The 17,992-nt window shown below is 47.0% G+C and overlaps 1 protein-coding gene across 7 annotated transcripts in view; it reads right to left on the reverse strand.

Moving 5' to 3' along the window:
* The window catches only part of TAF1D (TATA-box binding protein associated factor, RNA polymerase I subunit D), a 531,982-nt gene that overhangs the window by 249,343 nt on the left and 264,647 nt on the right, over positions 1 to 17,992 (reverse strand). For all 7 annotated transcript variants that reach the window (XM_069614757.1, XM_069614754.1, XM_069614755.1 and 4 more), the window contains one exon: positions 2,864 to 3,333. In XM_069614757.1, the coding sequence (XP_069470858.1) occupies positions 2,864 to 3,225 (362 nt within the window). In that variant the 5' untranslated portion in view covers positions 3,226 to 3,333. The remainder of the gene's footprint in view (positions 1 to 2,863; positions 3,334 to 17,992) is intronic.

A 17,992-nucleotide genomic window follows, 5' to 3' on the forward strand; every position in this document is an offset into this window, starting at 1 on the left:
ATGGGTCGGCTAATCTGGGTCCAGAGGAGCTTGTTTACACAATCTATTAGGGGTGGCAACCTTCGCAGGAGGTAAATCCCTAGTAAACAAGGGGTGCCCTCTGGAGTTACAACTATGACCGGGTGCTTCACCTTGTGTCGCCCAATTTTAATGCCAAAATCCGCAGTCCTCTCGACGGGAATTTCCTTCCCCTCAAAGTTCTGAAGTTGTCCAGGAAGAAGGGTGAGGGGAATTTGGTAATTCTCCCCCCCCCCCATCCCGAATTCATTTTATCAAAGGCCTTTTTGGACAGAAGGGTAGCTTGGGATCCAGTGTCCACCAGTGCAAAATTGTACCCTGCCCCTGTATTTGGCCTGGGACATAGAATCTTCCCTCCTTCACCGCAAGGGGGCACAGATCATGTACATTTTTGGACAACTGGTGGGTTAGTTTTCTAGTTTTGGACACTGGTAGAGAAGAGATTTGGGCAGAATTCTGTGGGGGGGTCTTGGGAATCTGAAAAGAAAAGGTGACAACTAGATATGGGAGAAGTTTTGGGTTCCCCTGGTTCTGGTGCTGGGCTGCCCCTCCCTTTTCGAGGCAGTCACCAGGATGGGTTTGAACCAGGGAATCTTCATGCTGTTGGTTCTGGGGTTGGATGATGGGCAGCGCTAGCTAAGTGCCCACATCTACCCAGTCTGGATTTGAATCCTTTGGGACCCATTTTTCTTTGGGAGGAGTTCCCCCATCTCTGAAGGAGAGGATCCTTTTCCCAGGATCCTCTGAGGATCCCTCTCCTTCAAATTGGAAGATTTGTACCTCCTCCTCAAAATGGATCTGTTTGGGTACTTTGTTTCTCCTACCCCCCCCTCTCCTCCTTGCGTGGCAGACTTTCAGGGTAAGGAGATTTTGGTTACTGGGTTTCCAGGGGATTTTTACAAGTTGGGAAGGAAGCTTCCTCCAAGGCTTTAAACCCTCCGTCCCCTTGTGCCTCCACCCTGGGAACAGGTGGGTTTGTCGGGGTTCTGCCCCATCATTGTTCTGGAGCACCAGGTCCGGAGTTTGAGGCATTCTGCGCCGGAATGTTCACCTGAGGGTTCTGTTGAGCCCTCAGCATGCAACCCAGACCCTGTGCCATGTTTTGGACCTGGCGCTCTAGCTGTGACACCCGCTCAGGCTGACACAGGGTTCTGTTGTCTCCCCTGGGCTGACATCGGGAAGGGTAGCTATCCCTTCTCTGAAAATACCCCGGGTTTGGAAAACTTGGGTACCCCTGCACCCTTGGCCTCCCCTCTCCCGGATTAGGTTGTCTGGGCTCAGGAAAGTGGGGAAAGAGGGATGGATTGTTCTGGGAGAAGAATTATGGGCTGCTTGAATCGTTTATTCTGTCTCCCAGTTTGCACTGCCTTGCTGTGTTAATCTTCCAATACCTCTTCTTGCTAGTACCCGTCTTTATGATTGTTCCTGATCGCCTGTCCACCATCCAGCCTCCCTAATCGCCACTTTTATCTCCAGCCACCACTGCTTGGTTTGTTCTTCCAAGGAGTTTCTCTTCCCCAGGCCTTATATACCTCTGCACTGGGTGTTGGTGGGGAGGCATGGGGGAGCTCTCCTCCCTCACAGTATTGGCAACCGGCAGCCTGCCACTGCTTCTCTCATCTGGGCCACTGACCCACCACACTTCCTGTGGTGCCGGTCGAGCCCCAGAGCACCTCTTGCCTTCACGTTGTTGGGCAGAGCACCAGTCGAGCCCCAGAGAAGTGCTTCCTCTGGTGGTAAGGTTAAGTCTTGTGAAAAGAGACTCTGAAAAGGGGGGTTCACCACCTGGCAGCCAGATCTCAACCCTTCATGCCTTCACGTTGTTGGGCAGCGCCCGTTCATTTCTTTTCAGTTTTCGTAGTCGGCAGGCACCATCTTACAGTCAGACAATTTCGTACCACGGCTCCTGCGTGGCCCAGTCGCTCTACTGGTATGCCTCCTCCATTCCCCCTCTCACCATATCGCCATCCTCACCACCGTGGGGAGTATTTGATCCTGGGCTTTGGCCAAACTGTGAATTTGCTGCAGCTACAAGGGAGCTGGGCCCCAGAGCTAATCACATCACGACCACTCTGCCAGGAATCCTGGCCACGCCCCCTCACTGTGTCGCATCATTAATTTAGATCGCCTGGACATTCTTTGAAATTCATTTATATTCAATGTGGTTCTTTCCTACACCCAATCAGGAATAGGCTTCTGGCAGTGACAACTAATTGACAATCACAACCTCTTAGACCAAACCTAGGTCACTGGGGCGTACAGAGGGGCCAAAAAAGGTATGGAAAGCTGATATCTAGAAATTAAATGATAAAACCGATTTTCTTGGTGCAGGGCAAAGATAGAGGGAAAAGGGTAGAATGGGTTCAGTGTCAGGGGACAAGAAAACTCATCATGGCAGCATGGGCTATGGGGGGTATCTGGTGACCGACCTTTGGGAGCAAGTACAGGCAGTCTAGTTTTCCATTGAGAGTACATACTGACATTACAAATCATGGAGAACAGGATAGCATCTGAAGGCTATTTAAGAGGATGCACATTAGGAGTCAGGGATAAAAAAGTCACTGTGACAGTTAAGATACTGAAAATGATTTAAGTTGAAACAACATTTCACACTCCTACAGGAGAAGGGATAACCAAACTTCTCTTCTGGCAAACCGCATGAATAATCTCCTGAAATTGGGAGGGAACCCAGTGTTTAAGGGAACACAATCTGTGCAATTAACAATTTGATTTAACATACTATTCATTTTACTTGCACCATATCTGCTAGGCCTTTTACTGATTCTGAACACCATCTTGCAACAGAGATCACATTTTAGGCATATACACAAAGTGGTGTTCTTACCTTTCTGCTGGACTGCCATTGTGTCGATTGGCAAGTGGCAACCAACTGCTTCCATGTGGAGAAAGACAACCATGGATCAGACTTTCCGGACTGCGATTGTCAGATGTCTGTTGAAGTCCTTTGAGGATATTTTCATAGGTTATGCATTCAGGGATTTCAAGGATGTCTTTATGTGCTTTGGTTTCATAAAGTTCAAGGGTGTCCTTCTGCGAGGGGTGTGGAATTGAAATCCCACTAGTGCACTCATGTGCCAACATCAAGCTACCATGTTTTTCTTGCCGTATTGGTAGTAGTTCTTGTTCATCATTATAATTATTCAGAATCCAAACCTCATCAGCGTCTTCATTTTCAGAGAAGGACATAATCGGCAGGTTTCTTAAAGATACAAATGGCCAACTCTTCTTTGTCCGAAAGTGTCAGAAGGTATAGTGCGTTCTCAGTACCTTTGCACAGTGCTCCATCAAATAGACCTGCAAAGGGAAGGTAACAGGACATGTAATTAAATGCACCACCAGTAGGCAAGCTTGACTCTACCAAAATAGGATGCCTTTCAAAAATGTACTTCTCTGATGAACCTGTACCTGTTTAGTAGATTACTGCAAGGGAAGCAAACATGCTTTTAACTTTAACTAGACAATATCTGTCTTTGAATTAAAGTCATCATTACAAGCAACAGATCTGTAAGCACGAACACAGTGTGAACATTCAAGATTCTTATGGTATGATCTTGCTTATCAGTTCAAATTGGTTGTACTGGTCTTTAATACTCTGATGTTTAGGCAGCACAAATACCTGCAATATCGATGGTGCGTTGGAAGGATCTAAAATAACAGTCTGACAACATTAATTTACTCAGAACGTCCTAGAATCAACAATGGTGGGGCGAGCAGTGTAAACTGTGGTGCTGCTGGTCTAGAACTCTCTCTGCAGGTTGAATATAGATATTCAGGCTCCCAACATTACAGTCCTCTTGCAAGACCTGCTTTTCATATCACCTTCTTAGTATATTTTTAGGACAGCATTTTATGCATGGATTATGGATAGGATTTTTAAGTGGGGATATTTACTCCCAACATATTGTATTTAGGAGTAAAATTATTCTTAGGGAGTAAAAAGGTAATTCCCATTGACAATGTTTGTATTATTTTAGAAGACCATAAAAATGTTGGTCTCTCTGAAACAGATGTATGTCTTGCTCGGTGCAAAGAAATATGGATTGGAAAAATATCAATAAAAAGATACAATTCACCTTTAAGATACCTCTTTAGATTCAGCCGTAATAACGGCACTTCTCTCTGCTGGTAAAATTGATCCAAACTTATCAGTGGAGCTGTGTAGGTGGCAGCAGGGATCCTGCTGCTCCTACACGTCCGATTATTTTTTGTTTGTTGGGAGCATTTGAATATTTTAGGGGGTAAAAGTGGTTGGTGCGCTGCTTACATTAAGAGCAGATTTTAAACGTATCAACCTTATTAATGATATCTGTTTAGGATGCATCAACGCCCCCAATACCGGAATCTGTACAGCAGCTAAGAATGGGTTAACATAGCAAACGATACATCCTAAGAGCTAGGAATGGTACAAATATATTAACAAATACGAACAAAAAGCAGTTGCACCTGCGATGCACGTTGGCTGCTTGTTCTCAAGTTTCCTTGCATCATGCAACTTAATGGTGTTGGATTTGTCTTCCTCTATTAGTAACAGGGGTGATATGCAGTCTCCTGTTGTATCATGTGTACTAACGAGGAAGAGTGGCATCTTGCTCCGTGTGAAAGCCCAAACAGTTGTTGGAGGATGAGTGATTTATTGACCATCGTAGGTTCTAGCTGAAGCAGTCCAAGACAGACTTACTAAGCTGGCAGCTGTTCAGTGTGGACCAGGCTGGAAGTGGACTCCCTCGGAAACATAGAATAAGCGTGGGAAAACCCTTTCGATATAGGCCCCACTTCCAAGGACGAAAACACAGGGTACCCATCCACAAGATAGGGGTGCATTATTTCAACAACCCCAAAGAAATAACTAAATACCAACTGTGACGAATCAAGGGAATTCGTCCCCTTTCCCCAAGGGGGAACCCACCCCGTGAGGCTAGGGTGGTGAACCCACTCTACAACACCATCCCTAGGGGTCAAGGCAAGTGGGACCTCACTGGGAGAGACTCACCCTTTGGGGACAAGGACCCCAGTTCCCGTGAGGAACTGCCTAAAGCTGTGCACTGTTAGGAAAGATTTCATTCTTGTGCACTTTTCCCTCCATTTATGGACCCCCCAAACATTTTGCTTTTGTTTGGCTATCCTAACCTGATATTTTCCAGTGGAGCTCAGCCTTCAGCTGAGCTACCCTGGGATTTTGCTCACTGGTTATGGGGAAACTGACATCCTTCAGACGGTCAGTACTGGGAAACTATGTTTCCCTTAGTCTTTGACTATGTTGCCATTTCTTGGTAACTTTTTTAAAACAGTGCACAATGTACCTTCCAGTACCATGTGCTGGGGTCCCTTTTTGTTTTATGGCACTAGACACCCTGAAAGGATTTTCTGGTGATTGTACGAGTGTGACTGGGACGAGCTGGTGGCAGCAGTTACTTTTTATAAATGTTTTACTTCTTATTAATCGAGTTAAACAGCGTTTACTGTGTTTGACTCAAGACCGTGGCCAGGTCCGAAAATGGATTTCCCACAAAATCTTTTGTTCTGTCCCATGGCCATTTTGTCCCCGTCTTCACCCAGGTCGAGTAACACAGGTTTTCCTTGTTCGTGCATGCAGCCTCGAGCAAAAACAGATTCCTTTTGCAGGCTTCTGCCCATCACGTTTGTGTGCCCAGGAAGAGGGCTGGAACTGTCTAGTTCCTATCAACACTACTGGCGCCAGGATGTCTGCAGTGCCTGAATGACTGAGACCACTGTGGGCCGTGATTGGTCCATGTCTGGGATGGCTGCAAGAGAGCAGATCTCCTATTGGAAGTCCTCGATTTTGGCGCAAAGCTAATCTTGGATAAGAGAAGGGGCTCTGCAGCCATTCCAGGTCCATCACCTGTGTTCTCACCGAAGTACAGAAGGAGCTAAGTCTCCTACACGAAGAAACAGACTCATAATACAGCCGGAGACGCTTTGGAAGGTTTTGGCCCCCTTTGCTCTTTGCTGTCCAGTCAGACCTCTGCTTTCTTCTTCGATGAAGGCCTGCCAAGGCGCTTCGCCGCTATGTAGTAGTGGGAATAACTACTCTCAGCGCCATCTGCTTACCCACCGAACGAGCCCCTTCGGAAGTGTTCCTGGGCCATGCAGTGAACTGTCCAGCTCTACCTCAAGGTATCCCGCAGCCCTGCCGCAGCCTCGAGTGCTGTCCCGAGACTTGGGACATTGTTTGCTTGTGACTGCGCTTGGACTGTGCTGAGAGTTGGCGAGTACTTGCATAACTTACTGGTGGCCTACTCGAATAGTGAGAACTTATTCTTCATCTCCTCAAGCCCCTTCCAGACTTGCTAGAGCCCTGCCAAGAAGACACGCTCTTGTGTTCATCTGTGCAGTCGTGCGTTTTTGCGAACAACTGTAATGTTGAGCACAAGGCTCCCATCGTTTTAGGGATGGACACGAAAGTTAGGGAACAAACTCTGAAGAATAACCTATTGCCATTTGTGTACCAAACTTCACCCCTTTCTTCAGAGGTTGTGGTTGTAGCTTGTAACCCATTGCACTAGGAAATGTAATGTATGCATACTGTATAGTTTAAGTATTTGAGTGATCATGGTTTTGCTCACTGCTAAAGTTACTTGTGTCTATTTGGTCTGGCCGACGATAAATGCATAGATATTTTTCATATATAATTGTCTACGAGTAATTTGTGGTTCGTTGCATTGTGTGATCCATGGAAAGAAAGTTCCCTAGTTGGGGAACTCGCATCCCCTGCACACTGTAATTAACTCAGTTAATAAGTCAAACTTTCTAGAATGTCTTCCCTCTGGTATGGGGTTATTTATTCATGATTATGTCCATATTTCACATAAAAGGTTATTATTCAAATTCCTGTGATTCCAAATCAGACACTTTCAAGTTGCTTTTTTCATCAAGTATAGTTCTTTAATGTCCAACGCGTTTCGAGACTGGTTATCTCTTCTTCAGGGGCTATTTAACCTATAAATAATATATTCAAAAATTATAATCAGTACATTAGCTAAACTCAGTAATATTCAAGTTATTTGTACAATTGTTATAAGAATCTGCATTCTCAGTGATTTATAGGTTCAAATTAAACCCAGGTAACTTGTCATGCATTGTGTTATAGGAGAACAACATGTATCATTTTGCTGGTCATAGCTTTTCATTAATCGGGGTAACCTTAGAACTTCCAAGCAAGACGTTGAGAACAAAATTCTATTTAGGTCATTCACAGCTGTACCGTCTAAAACAAGGTTGCTTATATCATTAGAGAGCATTCAAATATTTACATAAAGTGCGAACCTGTGTTTTCTTCTTTTCTGTTTCTATCTATAGTAAAGATTCTTATCCTTTGCTTTCGGACTGGGCTCAAGTGTTCATCCTATTAAGCTCCCAATGTGTCATCTTCTTTATTCTGCATGTTCCCTGGAAGGATTGTATGGAATACTATGAAATTTGTAATAGACTGTCACTTCTTGGACAATTAAGTTTAAGCATCCTTTTCTAATTAATTTACTACTTACATAAGTGGATGTTATCCAATATTAGCTTGATAGTTGTGTCCGTTGATAAACCACACAATTTCCTCAAGTCTATTTCTTTTTCATGGGTAGCCGGAAAATATCATTTGGATCTGTCAAAAATATATGTAGTATTCAGACCTTACACTACAGGAATTTGAAAAGAAAGGGGGGATCATTTCTCATCCTGAAGGTACTTGTTGTTACCTGTGTCAATGGATCTGTAAGTTAACGTGGAGGGGAGATTCTTTTTTAGGCTGGAGCCTGTGTCACTTACTGGAGGAGTCCTCGTGGTGCTCTGAAGCACAATTCTATTTCAGGGGTTCCTAAGTGAGAATTCCAAATAACTGAAGGATGTTTTGGATTTGAAAAGGATTTCTTACCTGGAGAAGTTAATCGTTGTAGCATATAATTTTCGAGTTACTTCTCTAACGCGTAATCTCAAAATGGCGCTTTATAGAACGGCGTCATTACGCACCAGTGACATCATCGTGTTGTGTATGACGCGCGTGACGTCACTGATGTAAACAATTCACTGTGCGATGTTGATTCATCACGGATTGGTCACTATTTGTTCTAATAGACGGTCTACAGTTTAACTGTGGTTTAATTTACTAGGAAAATTCTTGCATTAAATTGCGAGAATAAGATGGTAAATTTACAAGTGCGAGTGTATGAGTATAACAAGTTACTTTCTTACCTGGTAACGTTCTTTCGATGGGATGGTCCGACGACGTATTCCATATCTATGACAGGTAATCACCACAGCTGTGCTGCTTCGGAAACTTTTTTCGGCGTCTGCGTCCTGCGTCGATGACGTCGATGCGCAATCGTCGAGGACCTCCTCCGATGTCCGACGTCATCCGATGTGATAAGTAGGACGCACGACGCCCGTAGCCTCAGTTGTAGTTTTTTCCCCCAGAACGTGTGACATTAGTCAACTGCCAGTCCGACAAAAAGCCACTGCCAGTCCGACACAAAGCCTTACGGAACGTAAGCTGCAATCGTAAAATAAATTCTGCAGCGGGGAAGGTAGGGCGGGAGCGATATGGAATACATCGTCAGACCATCCCATCGAAAGAACCAGGTAAGAAAGTAACTTGTTCTTCGAGGGGATTGGGTCCTCCGACGTATTCCATATCTATGACAGACTCCCAAAGCAGTACCAGAGCAAGGAGGAGGGAAAGAATTTAGAATCAAAATTTAGAATTGCCAATCAAATAGCAGAGCAAAGGACCGCCTTTCCAAAGGCCAGATCTTGTCCTCGGATGGAATCGAGGGAATAGTGACGTACAAATGTATGTACAGAAGCCCAGGTGACTGCATCACAGATGTTGCGAATAGGAACACCCCTCTGCAGGGCAGTAGATGCAGCCATACCCCTGGTAGAATGGGCCCGCAAGCCAGCCGGCGGGTCCTTACCCGCCAAGCGGTAACACTCCGAGATGGCCAAAATAATCCAATGAGACAGTCTGTTTCGTCACAGCCTGTCCCAAACGCTTTCCAGCTTAACCAATAAAGAGTTGATCGTCCACTCTGACCCGGGACATGCGTGAAACATAAAAGCTTAAAGCTCACCTAGGATCAAGCCTATGGAGCCTCTCCTCTTCCTTACCAGGATGCGGAGGAGGATAGAATGCCGGAAGAACAACCTTCTGGGCCAAATGAAATTCCGAAACCACCTTCGAAAAAAAAGAAGGACGATCTCTAAGGACAACCCTGTCCTTATGAAATACAGTGAAGGGTGGCTTAACTGAAAGTGCCTGTAACTCACTCACTCTGCGAGCGGAAGTAACCGCAACCAAAAACACAGTTTTCAGAGTTAACAGCCTCAAAGGGCAAGAATGCAAAGGCTCAAACGGAGCACCCATAAGAAACTTAAGAACAAGGTTTAAATCCCAACCGGGCACCAGGAAAGGTGACGGAGGGAACACATTAGTGAGTCCTTTCAGAAACTGTGAAATTAAAGGGATTTTAAAGTAGGAACACTCTTCAGACGAGCGCCGCCAGGTAACCTTTAATGGTACCCACTTGCAAGCCCCTGTGGGCCAAAGAAAGTAAAAAGGACAGAACCATGGGGATGTCACATGCAAAAGGATCCACATTCTGAACTCTGCACCAGTCGCAGAACTTACGCCAACGGCAACGGTACAGAGACTTTGTTGTTGGCCTTCGGGCCGAGAGCAACACCTCCATCACGTCTTCAGGGAGGTCCCAATCCTTATACCTCAACCTTTCAGAAGCCAAGCGTGAAGGTTGAGGGATCTGACCTCTGGATGGAGAACCTGACCCCCCTCCCGTGAGAGCAGATCGTCTCGGTAGGGAAGACGACGTGGAGGGCAGATGGACAAGTCGAGAAGGTCCGGGTACCACGTCCTCCGAGCCCACACCGGAGCAATGAGGATCATCCGGGAACCGAACTTCCATAACCTCCGCAGCACTTGCGGGATGACGGGGACTGGTGGAAACGCGTACAGCAGTGGGAATGACCACTCCACCACGAACGCGCCTCCTAAGGCTCCTTTTGGAGGAAATTCCCGCGAGCAGAACCTCTCGCACTTCCGGTTGACACTGGAGGCGAAGAGATCCACTTGAGGGGTCCCCCAAAGGGCGAAGATCTCCAAGGGAATCTCCTGAGCCAACTCCCACTCGTGAGAGATCGTGCTCTGCCTGCTCAGAGCGTTCGCCGTCACGTTTTCGTCTCCGGCCAGATGAACTGCCGAGATCGAAACTTCCTGCTGGATGGCCCAGAACTCGAGCTGCATCGCCTCTCTGCACAGAGGAAGTGACCCTGCCCCCCCCCTTTTGTTGAGGTAGTGCATGGCCAATGTTTTGTCTGTCAGGATCAGGACATTCTTTCCTCGCACAGTCGGCAGAAAAGCCTTCAGGGCTAGCCTGACGGCCCTCAGCTCCAACAGATTGATATGGAGTCTGGACTCCGACGGAGACCAACGACCGCTGACTGTCAGCCCGTTGGCATGAGCTCCCCATCCCGTGAGGGATGCATCGGTCACGATTGTCACCTCCGGCCAGGGAAGCCAAAATGGAGCCCCCTTCATCAAGTTGCCTTCGACGGCCCACCACAGAAGGTCCCGGGCGACCGAGGGCGGCACCTGAACCGGGTCCGACATCCTGCCGGAGGACTGCGACCATTACATCTTGAGTACCCACTGCAAAGATCTCATCCGCAGGCGAGCCTCTGGCACCAGAAGAATGCAGGATGCCATGAGGCCGAGCAACCTCAAGAACTCGAACGCTGGCAGCGTCTGGGCATGCTGAAACTTGTGCACCATCTGCTGAATGTGAAGAGCCCTCACCTGGGGAGGAAAACACTGCCCCAGAGAAGTGTCGAGCACTGCTCCGATGTACTGGAGCCGCTGTGTTGGCGTCAAATGGGACTTCTTTAAATTGAGGGAGAAGCCCAGCCTTTGAAGGGAGTGGCAGGTGACGGACAGATGATCCAGGACTTGCTCGGGAGAGCTCCCCCTGATCAACCAATCGTCCAGGTAGGGGTAGACGTGAATCCCCCCTTGCCTGAGATGTGCTGCGACCACCACCATGAGCTTGGTGAAAACCCTCAGGGCGGAGGTCAATCCGAACAGCAGGACCCGAAACTGAAAGGGCGAGTCACCAACCGCGAACCTCAGGTACTTCTTGTGCTTGGGATGGATCGGCACATGGAAGTAAGCATCCTTGAGGTCCAGAGACACCAACCAGTCCTGAAGCTGAAGGGCCTGGAGGACTTGAGAGAGAGTAACCATCTTGAACTTGTCCTTCCTGAGGAGTTTATTCAAACCGCGCAAGTCCATGATGGGTCTCAATCCCCAGTCTTTCTTCGAAATCAAAAAATAAGGGGAATACCACCCCTTGTACCTCTCCGCTACAGGCACCAGTTCTATGGCGCCTTTCTCCAGCAGGGCTTGAATTTCCTGCGCAAGGAGCGGATCCGGACTCTGCAAAGAGAGGTTCCCCGGTGGATTGTCGCGAGGCCTGTGCCGAAAGGGAAGACAGTAGCCGTGGGTTATGATCTCCAGAAACCACACATCTGAAGTAATGGCATGCCACTCTACAAGATGCTGCGCCAGCCTTCCCCCAACCGGCGAACCATGGGACATGGCCTCAGGACTGAGTGGTAGTGGCTGCGGCGTTACCTGAGGGCAAAGAGGCAACTGCCCGAGCGGCCTTGGCACCACGGGTACCCTGTCGTCCACCTCTGGTACCCCTGCGTTGGCCTCTTTGACTGCCAGCTCCTCTCGCTTTACTGAAGGACGAGTAATAGCGAAAGGAACCACCCCTCCATTACTGTCCCCTAGGACGAAAAGGCGGAGGTTGGCGAACTGCAGCGCCCAACGACTTCGCTGCAGCTTTTGAGGTCTGCAACCTCTCAAGGCTCTCGTCAGCCCTGCTGCCAAAAAGGTGTTCACCGTCAAAGGGCATGTTGAGGAGCCAGGACTGCACATCAGGAGCAAACCCCGACTTCCGCAACCACGCAAACCTGCGTATCACGGTGCTCGCCGCCATGGACCTGCTGACGCATTCAGCCATGTCCAAACCCGACTGAACGGACTCACACATGGCATCCTTACCATCCTGGACCATAGCAAGGAAACCATCCCGTTCATCCCCTTCGGGAATATGTTCAGCCGCTAACGCAACACAGTTCCACAGAGTGTGTGTGAAACGAGACAAGGCACAAATGGAGTTGGCCGCCTGAAGCGCCATACCACCAGAAGAAAACACTTTCTTTGCCCAGCCATCAAAACGTTTGTCGTCCCTATCAGGAGGGATGGTAGGGTACAACGCCTGCTTTGCCGGGGCTGTGGCCGCCTGCACCACCAAACTCTCCGGAGTGGGGTGCCTGGTCAAGTAGCAGGGGTCGCTACTGGCTGGACGGTATTTTCGGGACAAGGACCTGCCCACTGCCGGGAGACTCTCCGGAGCAGTCCAAGCCGCCGCCACCCTTCTCTGTAGAGCCATATGGAACGGCAGTACCGGGTCAGTTGGGGGACCAACATCAAGGATGTCCGTGAGATCATCCTGCACAAACTCCCCTGGGGGAGCAGACCGTCCCAAGTACTCGGAAACCCTAGCCATAAGGCGCCGGTACGAGGAATCGGCATGAGAGCCAGGCTCAGGCCTACAAAACTCCACCTCCGGAGAGGTTTCCAGTCCACTGGCATCATGCAGTGACTGCCTCAAATCGTCAAACTGACTATGGCCCGAGACAATTTAATCTGGAACCTGACTAGGAACCAGGCCATCAGAATCCTCATCCACCTCCGAAATATATTCCAGGTGGCGAAAAGAAGGCACTCGAGAGTGCTTGCTCTTAACCAGAGCCTTCCTAGGGGGTTCCCCCGTGCCACGGGGTACCTCCGACAGCCCGGCCTCGAAAGGCGTCGAGGGTGTCGAGTGAATCGGCGCTGGCGTCGAGAGAACAGGCATCGGCGCCAAGAGGATTGGTGTCGATGTCTAGTAAATCGGCGTCGACGTCAGATGCAGCGCCGCCAGCATCGACGGCGTCGAGACAGTCCTCGAAGCCGGAGCTCCGAGCGTGTCCTTCGACGACCTGAGCGTCGACGGCTTCAACGACTTCCTCGGAGCCAGAGCCTCGAGAAAGCCTGTCGACGCCCTCGATGCCTCAGACGTCGATGTCTTCCTCGAAGACATCACAGGTGCACACGGTCTCGAACGCGTCGAGGACCGGGACCTGGAACGGGTACGTCGAGAACGAGTCCCCTTGTCCGAACGGGACCTCTCCCCATGACTCGTGCCGACCACTCTTGCGAGCAGTGCCTCTCAACCTCTTACGACCGGCCCCACTCGGGGGCGCGGACGGCTTAGTACCCTGCGACTCGAGAATCGCCAGCATTTTCTTCCCGAAGGAAGCCCATTCCTCCGGCGTCGCACGGCTGGTAAGGTAATTGACGTGCCGGGCAGAGTCCTCAGAAGAGGACCTGGAAGACGACCGTTGTCGGCGCTTCCGAGAATGCCTCGAAGAGGCCGAGAAGTGGCGAGACCGACTCCCAGAAGGAGACCCACGAGACTTCCGACGATGACGCAGAGAGTCTCCTCTCGAATCATCCGTCGAAAGCCCTGCAGACTTCGACTTCCGGGGCTTGGACACCCGACCTACCGACAACTTCTTCTTACGTTCACGTAAGGCTTTGGACGTGAGCGACTGGCAGTCGATACAGTCATTCGTGTCGTGGGCCTCCCCGAGGCACCAGAGGCAGGCGTCGTGCGAGTCCGTCACCGACATCTTGGACCCACACTCCCCGCACTTCTTGAAGCCCGGACGCGGGGTCGAAGACGAAGTAGAAGACATCTTCACACGAAGGAGATTCTCACAAAAACGAACAGGTTCAAAGAACCGAGAAGAACAGAACTCCAAAGAGTCAAGGCGTTAACCGAGATTCACTAAGCAACACGTTCGCGGAAAAAACGGAACTGAGGCTACGGGCGTCGTGCGTCCTACTTATCACATCGGATGACGTCGGAGGAGGTCCTCGATGACGGCGCATCGACGTCATCGACGCAGAAAAAAGTTTCCGCAGCAGCACAGCTGTGGTGATTACCTGTCATAGATATGGAATACGTCGGAGGACCCAATCCCCTCGAAAGATAGTTTTATGTATTCTCATGTTGACAGTAGTTTTCAGTATTCGGTCACATCTATCATTTTATTGTTGGTAAAAGGTTGTCATTCACACTCACCAATGTGTAATGCAACTAGGTTATTCTGGGAGTATTACACTAGGTATGTTGTCATTGTGTATTACAGTAAGGAGCGAACGGATGATGTCCAAATTATCTATTGAAAGAAGGTCATGTGTGTCAATCATCTGAAGAAGTTATCAGATGTTGACTCGCTTATTAATGCACAATTAGCAGATGGGCCTATGTTAATCCTCAGTGTTCATAGTTAGTAGAACTTAATCTGCATCAGGATTTAGGTGGCGATGGGATGTATATGACCCCAGGTCTCTAACCCATATGGATATGTATTCTAACTCATAAGTTGTCTATATGTCAAAATCGTATCATAATTCACTTTTTCTGCATCAGATTCCGACTCTTAAGTTGTCAAGATCTTATCATAATTATACCCAAGTGTTTCCAGGTCTCTATATACTAGGCGGTACATACCTATATGCTGTAATAAAGGAACAAATGTAATGACATTTAGTGTTGTCATTTGTATGATACATAGTAAACATTGCTATAATGTTTAAGATTACTTATCAATGTTTGTTGTCCAGTTGAGTATTGTTTTCAAATAATTAAATTGTTAATCGTGATAGTATTTGTGTAAATCTATGTACTATAATAAAAGACCATTTGTTGTCACGTGATCTTTGTGTATACATGTTTATAGTACTCACAACTGAGATTCTATGTAATGAAGTCCACAAAAGACTTTTTCTCACAAGTTAAAATGTGGTGATCCATACCATTACTTACGGGTAGTTTTCTAAACTCATAACAGAAGGGTTCTATTGTTGAAATGAATACACTTGTTGGTTATAGTATGTTAGAGTTTATGAAAATAGGTGGCACATTGTTCGTTGTCTTTGTTCTGTCTCACATGAGTTCACAATCTATCCATATCTGTAGAATTATTTAGAGGTATGGCCCTGAAAAATATTTCTCATTTAATCCCCATGGAGACATGGAGTCTAATTTGTGGATCCGGAATAATTCTATCTGGGAGAGCATCTTGGAGATGTTACCACCTCTCAATAGAGGGTGTATTACTTCCAGAATTAAGCATCTTAGTTGAGCTATTGTGTGTTTGTTGTCACGGAAATGTCTGTAAATAGGGGATTTGAAGTTATTCGTCCTGATGTTCGATTTATACTCTGTTCAGCGTTCCTTGGCTTTTCTCATCGTCTTGCCTACCTAGTTTTTCCAGCAGGGACATTTGAGAGCATTTATGACATTCTTTGAGTAACATGTAGAGAGGTTTCTGATTCGGATCTTCTTGCCTGTGTTAGGATGTCTAATGTGATCACCTTTGATCAAATTAGAAGAATGTTGGCAGTTCAAGCAGACAAAGGTACCTTTCTTTTGTTTTCTAAGTAGAGTCTGTGTCTTGTTATTCGGTCTTTCAGTTTTTATCAATGAGTCTTTGAGATTCCTGCATCTTTTATAGGCCAACATTGGCGGTTCAGGAAATAGACGATTTAAAGTCTGATCACTCTTGATGCGATCCCAATTCTTCATTATGATTTTCTTAATTTGAAAACATTGGGAAGAGAATTCCAAAGAATGTATCAGTCTGGTGTTTTCCTTTTTCTTAGTGTATTTAAGGAGATCACTCCTTTCCAAAGGTTCCACTCTGGTTTTTGCCTTTTCTAGGATCTCTTCCAGAAAGCCTCTTTCCAAGAATTTTTTTCTTGCATTTTCATATTCCTTTTGAGATTTTCAGTGTCTGATGTTAATCTTTTTAGTCTAAGTAGTTGCCCAAAGGGCAAGTTTTCCTTTAGATGATTTGGGTGGAAGCTTTTCTGATGCATGCTATAGTTTACATCAATTGGTGTGCGGTATATTGATGTTGTGAATTCTGTTCCTGTATGTTGGATCATAACGTCCAAGAAGTGTATGGATGGTTTTCCAACTTCTAGGGTGAATTGGATCCGTTCGTTGCATCTATTTAGGTAGTTGTGAAACTTCTGTTCCTTCCCATATTCCAATGATATCATCAATAAATCTCTTCCAGAACTTACGTTTGGGTGCCCATTCCTGATTGAGCACAACGTTTTTTTTTAAAATAATACATGAAAGTATTTGCATACGATGGTGCTGCCGATGAATCCATTGAGGTACCTGATATTTGTAGGTAGTATTTGTCATTATACCTGAAGTAGTTATTGTATAAGATGATGTATAATAGCTCAATGGCAAACACTTTTTGAATGGCACAATTCTCCTGGGTTAGTAACATCCATTCCATTGCCTCTATTCCTTCTGTATGTGGAATTGAAGTGTAAAGACTGGTGACGTTGCTGTGTGTGCTCATTGTGGGCTTCCGATCACTCTCACCCCTGCTGAGTCTTAGTCTTGACCACCTGCCAAGCTACCAAGATTGGTCTGGCTTGTCCAGAAGGTTCCCCAGTATCACTAAACAGAGAGTGGCCTCCTAAGCTTCTGCCCACCAGGTCAGAGTTTAGAAATCCATCTTAACATGCACACACTGGGGCCTACATTGGATGCTCTAAAATACCAGAAACCCTTAAACACCAAGAATGGGATGAAGAAACACTAATAGCTGGCATTATTCGATACAAAAAGAACATGTACCTTTAATTTGAAATATCCAATCCACTGGGACTAGTACGCTGAATAGCATGCACTCGACGAGCAACAGGGAGAGAGAGGAACGCATACGCAGGCAAGGGAGGGTGCCGAGGTGCGTAACACCTGGAGAAGATGGATTAAGCGCAAGCCAGAAAGCCCGCCAGTTTAAAACTCGCTTGATACTGAAGAGAGGGAAGCCTGAAGCACAGCAAATCCCCAGCGTGAGAAGTCGAAAGGGCAGGAGCCCGAAGGAAGGTGGAGGCGAGACCACGAAGAACCTGGGGTGGACGGCTGAGCCACAAATCCTTGCCGATACCACCACGGGTATAGAGCCGCAGGGTGTCCAGTCACTCATCGGAACTCTGAGACACTGCGAAGAGTAGAGGGACCGCGGGGAGGAAAGCACTGATAAAGATAAGGCGACGGCGGTCCGGGACAAGAGAGAATGTCCCTGAAGAACAAGGCTCCCGAAGACCGTCTGCTTCACAGTTGAAGATAACGGGAGGCCCCACAGGAATCATAATGTGCAACCAACTTGTCCCAGTAGAAGTCATGAAAAAAGATAACCTTGAAACAAAGGAACTTAAAATGTTGTGATTTATGAGAAATAATTACTGAAAATCTGAATACGGAGAGTGAAGAACAGGGAATAACAATACCTAGGGAAAAGCAGAAAGCAACTCGATATTCTGTGTAAGAAGAACATAACATCAAAGAGAGAACATTATGAGCCAGAGTTCAGAGGAACTATTCAAATGAACGATGTACAAAATCAAGTAGGCCAAAACAAGCTGAACTATAATTGCCCAGAAGGGAAAGCCTACTAGAACAATAGTATTTTACAAGGATATGCTGAAACCAGCAACCAAGAATATAGATTCCCAAGAAGGAGAGTAAACTCAAAAGTCCATTTGAGGAGTTACAGAGACTGATCCAAGAAATCACGAGAGACTGTGAGTATTATGTTTGTTTATTTATATTGTGCGCCTCACCCACAGATATCTGGGAGTAGTACAAGATTATGCAGTTTTAGTTACACAGGAAGAGGTAGAGGTACAACAAATGATGTACAATATATACAAAAGCAGTTTCAAAGTTATTCACAGGAAACATGGCAGAATGACAAGAGTAATACAAATAAATACAATGGG

This window comes from Ambystoma mexicanum, chromosome 9, assembly GCF_040938575.1.
Source record: "Ambystoma mexicanum isolate Mex_15411 chromosome 9, UKY_AmexF1_1, whole genome shotgun sequence".
Taxonomy (NCBI): Eukaryota; Metazoa; Chordata; class Amphibia; order Caudata; family Ambystomatidae; genus Ambystoma; species Ambystoma mexicanum.